Source organism: Pocillopora damicornis, chromosome 6, assembly GCF_964200805.1.
Source record: "Pocillopora damicornis chromosome 6, jaPocDami1.2, whole genome shotgun sequence".
NCBI lineage: Eukaryota > Metazoa > Cnidaria > Anthozoa > Scleractinia > Pocilloporidae > Pocillopora > Pocillopora damicornis.
Genome location: NC_142675.1, coordinates 5,656,801 through 5,663,855, shown reverse-complemented (window position 1 = coordinate 5,663,855; position 7,055 = coordinate 5,656,801). Strand labels below are relative to the sequence as shown.

General features: G+C 36.3%; 1 protein-coding gene across 1 annotated transcript; it reads left to right on the top strand.

Annotated features, from left to right (window-relative positions):
• The first annotated feature begins 2,120 nt into the window (after positions 1-2,120).
• On the top strand, positions 2,121-6,602 carry LOC149043629 (uncharacterized). The gene is made up of 4 exons (XM_089210413.1): positions 2,121-2,328; positions 2,468-2,512; positions 3,774-4,040; positions 5,663-6,602. The coding sequence occupies exons 1-4, from the start codon at positions 2,215-2,217 to the stop codon at positions 5,957-5,959; spliced, it is 723 nt and encodes a 240-aa protein (XP_089066539.1). The 5' UTR covers positions 2,121-2,214; the 3' UTR covers positions 5,960-6,602.
• The last annotated feature ends 453 nt before the right edge of the window (positions 6,603-7,055 follow it).

The window sequence follows — 7,055 nt, the reverse complement described above, 5'->3', positions numbered from 1 at the left end:
GCGAAAAAAAAAAGCACCCAAATTACATAAACGTGAAAATCCGAACTCTGTCAGTTCGCAAAAGAGTTGGCCTTTTCTGGACGAGATGGCAAAATACGAGTCATTAAATTCCAACAACACGACAAACATGACTCAAATAATGCTTTGAATTGTGAAAGAACGTTGAAAAAATGTCCTTTCGTAATACTACGTTGACATCATCTTTTGTTATCTTTTGTTTGGCAATTCAGAGCTTCAACGTCTTCACCTTTCGACAGCTTGGGCGTTAAAATTCGATTGAGGAAAACAAAAGCAGCTTAGCCTCTCAAGGGATATCCAAACAATTGGTAACGACTGAACATGCAAAGCTATTGTCTGCTTGCACAATATGATTGGATTTCACGCTGTAGTCCGTTGGCGTCGGTAATGTTTTGCAAAATAACATTAAAATCTGTCTCAAAAGTTCAAATTATTATTGTTCCTGACCTTTATTTGAGAGCTAAGAAAAGGCATCTTCCCTTTCAACCAGAGTTCCAGATCAGTCATAACTACGGTTCAACAAACTGAATTTGAAGACAACACTTCTAAGGCCAGTGGTGCTGTGAATATCGACGTCACAGCTACTAGCGATGAACAATTTGAAAATGAGGTTCGTTAGCCATAATATATAGTTATTACAACAAACCTTTGTTAAAACATATCATATGCTCTTTAAAAATTGAGGGCACTAGTTTTTCGGAAACCGGACCATCGATGGTGCAAAAAGAAAAACAATTAGTTTAGCTTTCGAGTGAATAAACATAAATGTTTATTTGTACCCAATTCATTGACCAGCTCCCAGTTGGCTTGTTAGCTCAATTGGTAGAGCACTGCACCGGTATCGCAGAGGTCATGGGTTCACATCCCGTACGGGCCTGAAATTTTTTTCAGGTCCTACTTACAACTACTAGTTTCAGTAGTGTTCTTAGCTGCGAGGATCTTCTAATTTCATAGTTTAGCTTTGTTCAGCGATCGTTCCTTGTTTGTAACGAGCAGAATACTTCACAACAATATTTGTAGGAAAGGTATCACAATCTGAAAATACACTGCAAACATTTTTTAAGCCGCAATTATTATCAGTTATGTGAGATGTGTAAGATAAAAGAAACAATATGGCGTGCATCACAAAATGACGAGATATTTTCCAAATTTTAAACTACTTGAAGTAATTAAAAGCCTGTTTATTGTCGAACGGTTTTTTCTTATGCACTCTTGTGACAAGTAACTTGTGGCATCGTTTCAACTTATCGAGGCCATTTTCTTCAATTGTTTTCTAAAAAGTAAAAGAGATGACCTTCCAATTAGACCTTTCTTTTTTTTAATTTTATAATGATTATTATTATTATAATTATTATTATTATTATTATTATTATTATCGTCATTGCTATTATTTTGCAAATTGTTGCCAAGTGCAAGCTTTCATGACCGAATGTCAACCATACCACATTTGCTTGATCATTAGGTTACCAAGAATCTGAATAGAAGTACATAGCAACGTCCAATCCCGTTTTTTTTGTTATATTTCCGTATTACTTTTCCAAGACCTCAACGACTGAAGTGATGACACAAAATGAAATACACCAAAATACTGACCAAAAATCACATTTTAGACGTGTCATAAAAGCAGTGAGGGGAAAAAGACATCCTTGGCCTCTTAAAAGACCAGAAAGTTTTAAACAAAATTAATTGAATTGCTGAAAAAAGGCCTGATTGCATCCTTTGCTTTCCTCATTGCCTAGCATATCAATCACGATTTTTCTTGTATTTCTAACTTTCGCATCTTTCAGAAATAAGCACTAGCCTCCTTTTGGTGCGAAAATATGCACGTATATTTGTCAATGGACATCGAAATCCTGCTGCCCTGCAAAATAGAAAGCGAAACTCAAAGATTAGAATAAATACCTATCTTAGCAGAAAAATGATATACTTGTCATGATAACATACACTTGATTTTGCAAGTTTGAAATATCCAAGGCCCTTGAATTCGAAACTATAAATTTTGTCGATTCTCGCGGGTATCATGATATACCTAATGGAGGTTGAGTCCTAAAAATTCTGTTTCAGCGGGTATTTTGTTGATTAACAATTCATACTATGAATTAATTTACGTCCACAAAACCACGCGGAAACAGCTGTAAGATAGAGTGCGCCGACAAAATCTAAATACAACCTCGATCAATTCTTCCCTAACTGAACATGTACCGCTCGAAGTATGTCACACCAAAATCTAAAACTACTCGAGTTAGATCAGTGGGATTGCCGCTAAAATCTGTTCCTGAAGAACAGGTTAAATATGTCTCAGAAGTGACGGTAGGTTGAATATAACAGTAGTTGTTCATAACAGTCACTTAAACGCGCAGCATCTTCTTGGAACAGATCCCTATTTGTGCTAAGTTTTTTGAAGATATAACGAAGTTTATTTGATTTTTTAGTTTTTGTTGCCTTGTAGATTCATCTTTCTACGAACAGGAGCCGAGAAACAAATCCAAGTAAGGTAGGGAACATGATAATTTAAACCGTAGCTATTTTGATTTTCCCGTGACATTTTGCTTGGGCTAAAAAAAAACAGAGAAAAGAAAGCTAGTATATTTTCCTTAACCAAAAGGCTTAAAGAAAATTAGAATAAAAATCTTCGATCTGATTTACAACAGAACTGGTAATGCATCAGCCAGTTTGTACAAAATTTTTGGTTGGAGGTAGTTTTTTTGTTATGTTTACTCAAACCATTATCCCAGAAACGTCCAAATTGTTTATGCTAAGGAATATTTGTTCATAATTTTTTGGTTGCGAAAAGCAAAAACAAAGCATGTACCAAATCAAACTGCTACTAAATCAAAAAACTAAACCAAACTTCCCGATTCGCCAAGTTTTATTTTTATTTTTTTCATTTTGAATATTTATGTTAATTTCGACAAATTCATCTCGACGTCTTCGCTGCAGGAACATACTTGTTGAAAAGAATGACAATAAGGTGCACCTGCATTACTTGAAAAAAAAAAAAAAGGCAAATGAGATTTCTCTATTGTTGGAAGATTTGCTCTCAAACATGTGGAAGAGAAGTCGGTGAAAAATAAAAGGGAAATTTTTTATACTGTACGGGATATGTTAAAAAAATAATTGTTCTTAAATGAGAAGCCCAAACTAAACTAGAAATATCGATGACAACATTGATACCCGAAGAGGATCTCAGTCGACAGATTAGTTCAAATTCAATATTGTTTTGGGCGGGAATACCCCTGACTGGTACATTAAAATGCAAATTGAAAAAGGTTTGATAATTATTTCTCGATAACCCTGTACTGATTTTGCCCCAAAACTTTATGGTTAAAGATATATTAGATAAAAAAAAAAGTAAATTTTAATATAAAATTGGCCTGCACAGTTAAATGGTTAGCTTAGTCATTAGTTATGATTTTTCTAGTGATTTGTAAGTTACGGCAAAAATCTTACGTTACAGCCAAACGGTTGAGAGTTTGAAGATCCAGTAATAAACGCTCACGGATTTACAAGAAAAGCTAGTTTCCGACTGAATTTAGACATCATTGCAGAAGAATTATGAGTTCGCAGAAGAATAATGGGAAGTTTTGAAAATAATGAACTAGATCAATTCAGTATCTGGTAAAACTACAAGAGTAAAGGAGAAATGTTCTCCTCGATTTTTCTTGTTTTTAAAGCAGCTTTGCGAGAATCACAAAATCTAAATCTGTAGCGCAGTAAGTAACCTGCTAATTGCATGTTTTCTGTTTGATCGACAGATGCCTGGCTCACAAAAAAGTCCTCAACAGAAAGCAAGCAACACGTCTATCACCACCCCAGAGAAAAATACTTCCGAAGAAACCTTTTCTTCGTCAGTATGGAGCCAGGTGACTAAAAAGCCCGTGGAGGGTACGCCTAGGACCTCGACGCCGGAGAAGCATGACTCCGTGAGTCCGCGAGGTGAACAGCAAAACATCAGTGGATTTCAAAATGAGACTTTGTTTTCGAAAAGGGAAAGCCGAGAAGTTCGAAGAAAACCTTTCAACGTAAGTAGCCCTGTTGATTCGTTATCATACATGTAAGCGGATTCACAGAGAATAGAAAGCAAGGTTAAATAGTGTAAATCCAGAGGTCCATCGAATTTCAAAAAAATCACATACATCTGATTGTAAAAAAAATTGACTCCCAAAAACCGTTAGCAACTGGAACGGTGGGACACAAAGGCTTTTTGGGTACTTATGTGCGTAAGAACCACAAGTGGTTGCACGTGGTAAAGAAAAGAGTTATTATAAACAAAGATTTTCATGAATAATGCAAAAAGAACAGTTCAATTGTTATGTAACTGTGCGAGTATTTCTCATGAAGCCCATGTGTCTGATTGTTTATGGATCACGCTATTTAGGTGTCGACGTTTTTGTAATCGAGTGTAGACATTTTAAGCCAGATATGAGAACAAAGTTTCGAAAGCAGTATTCGGCTGAAAACGATCCAAAGCGCTAAAAAACTAAAAAACCTAAATGACTGGCTTTAACAGACTACGATTTATCATCATTTTTTTGAAATGATAACACGATAGCTGTGTGTTACTCCGATTATAAGGCCTAAGTCCTGTTGGAAGTCAAACCATAAAAACTAAGTCAAAATTTAATAAATATTTTCTTCGGTTTTGTTTGTTTGTTTGTTTTTTTGTCGAGCGTGGGACAGGAAAACCTGAATCCCAACGCATGTGACAAAAAGCAAAAGCATCTCAACAACGACTATGCTCAAAATGTACCACCTTTCTTATCTTATTTAAATCAAGGCTCCAAATTTTGCTCTTCAAGGAGGTCGAGTCGTTTGAGACCCGCAGTAGTCGACATAAGTACGCTCTCACAAATGGAAGCCAACTGCGAAAAGAAAGAAAACAATTTGAAAGAGACGCTTTTAAAACAAAGAATTGACTCACTCACAAAACGATTCACACAAAAGAACGGCGCGATATCAAATCTCGAGAATGTTAAGAACTTCAGCTAACGCGTTCTGCCCACGTACACTGTAAATAAGACTTCGTGAACTGAGTACAGATACTCAACTACTTCTTCACGCTCTCTCTAATGAAGACGAACTTATTTTGACTTGTTGATGTTAAACAACGGTACATTAACTGCCTTCATTAGCAAAGTCTTTTTTGTGGTTTTCTGTCTAAATTAGAGGCAATTATCCTTTGATTATGTGTGTTATCGGCTCAAACAAATCAACATAAATACACGTTTTCGTCTTGGCAAGTTCTTGTTAAAAGTTATAGCCATGAATTACGAAACGCTTCACAAAAGCTTCAAGAATCCATGACAATTTGCTCTTTGGGTAGATCGTATTAATGCACATGAAACTTTTACCAAAATTTTGCAGGATAACTAAGTGATATTCAATATGTTATTTGCGAACACTTTCATTACAGATGTAAGCTGCAGTCACAGTGAGGTAAAATCCTTATGCGTAATAAACACTGCTATGACGCGTGCATGGGAAACGCGTGTAGAATGACTGACTGATTGACTAACTGACAGAGTAACTGACTACCTTACTGACTGATTGAATATCTTGCTGGTCAGTTGACCGACAGAAACCATAAATTGACAAACAAGAATCTTCGCAAAAGTCGCCTTATTATGAATTTCTTACTTCATAGGAAACCATGGCCACCGATGGCGTAAATTCAACACATCAATTTGTAAACAACGAGAAAATGGTTCTCCCTCCACCGGAGTTTCCAACCCTGAACTCGCGCCGTGACAGCTCTCTAAAGAACCACTGGTACGTCGATATTGTCCAGCGGCTGGAGGACTTAAATTGGAGCTATCAGACAATGGAGGTGGAGTATGCTTTTCTGGAGAAGCTCATGGCAGAACAAAAAGAGGATCTGAAAAAAGCACAAAGCTGGAACAATCGTCTCAGAAATCAGCAAAGAGCGAAGATTGCCCACTAATGGCGGATAATCGGTGAACGTTCTAATAAACTTTTAAGTCAGTTTGTAGTACTTTTTCAAAACATTTTGGTATTATCTGGTAGCCAAGACCTTTGCATGGCTTCTGATGTAATCACAAATATGAGTTATAAGCCTTCGTACATCAATCGCCAACGCATCTTCAACGCATTTATGTTGTACTCAACTATACAGATCATCCAATCAATATTTTTCAGAGAGGTTCACAAAAAAACGTGTAGGGAACTCGGCTTTGGAAATGATTTAACTAAATCTAAACACAGAGAGCGGTTGGATCAAGAGTTTGGGCAAGATAAAATTTCTCCTTGTTAAAATGTAAACTCAAGAGTAAAAGGCTTTTCAGAAGGTGGGACTAATTAAAATTTTCGCTTTTTTTTCACGTGTTTGAGGAAAGACATTTAGTTCGAGCTTGAGATAAGGTTTAGTAATGACGATCCTGTAAAAATGTAGAAAACTCATTTGAGAAAAAAATTTCTCGGTTCTTCCTTCTTTCCATCTGTTTTTATCACCTAGGGTAGATCAGTTCTTGGATCATATATTGAAGATAATAAAATCAAATGTTGGTAAGTACGATTTCAGAAGGATGAGATGATTAAAGCTTAACCATTTTTTTTAAATTCCCCCAAGGAAACGATTGATTGGTTGTTTGATTGATTGATTGATGATTGATGGGAGATTTCTCGGGTGTCATCGCATCTCTCATCGGCTGAAGTCGCTGGTGATTACGGTTTGCGTCCATGTCGCACCATCTGTGTAGTCTTCTGCTTTCTTCGGCCTCCTTTTATGTTCTTTTAAACGCTTTTTTATTTAGACTTTTTACTGAATCATGATTTTTCTCTTCGCAAGAATGGTATCGTTTGTAAGCAGCTGCCCCGAATAAACAGCCAGAGAGATTTAATGAGCGCCCAGCGCTCCAAATAAGCGGAACTGAAATGCATCAGGGGAACATTAAAATTTCATTACTGGCTCATAAACTATAAATTCACTCCCCTGTGGTACATCGTCACCTTTTGTTATCATGTATTATTTAGTTGCAAAATAAAGTAACTCCTTGCTAAAAGTGGTGAAAATTGAACAG

Excerpts from the sequence above, each read along its gene's own strand:
- LOC149043629 (XM_089210413.1), top strand. The coding sequence starts at position 2,215 with ATGTACCGCTCGAAGTATGTCACACCAAAATCTAAAACTACTCGAGTT. Across the intron at positions 2,329-2,467 it reads AATATGTCTCAGAAGTGACG|ATTCATCTTTCTACGAACAG; the intron begins GTAGGTTGAATA and ends GTTGCCTTGTAG. Across the intron at positions 4,041-5,662 it reads TTCGAAGAAAACCTTTCAAC|GAAACCATGGCCACCGATGG; the intron begins GTAAGTAGCCCT and ends CTTACTTCATAG.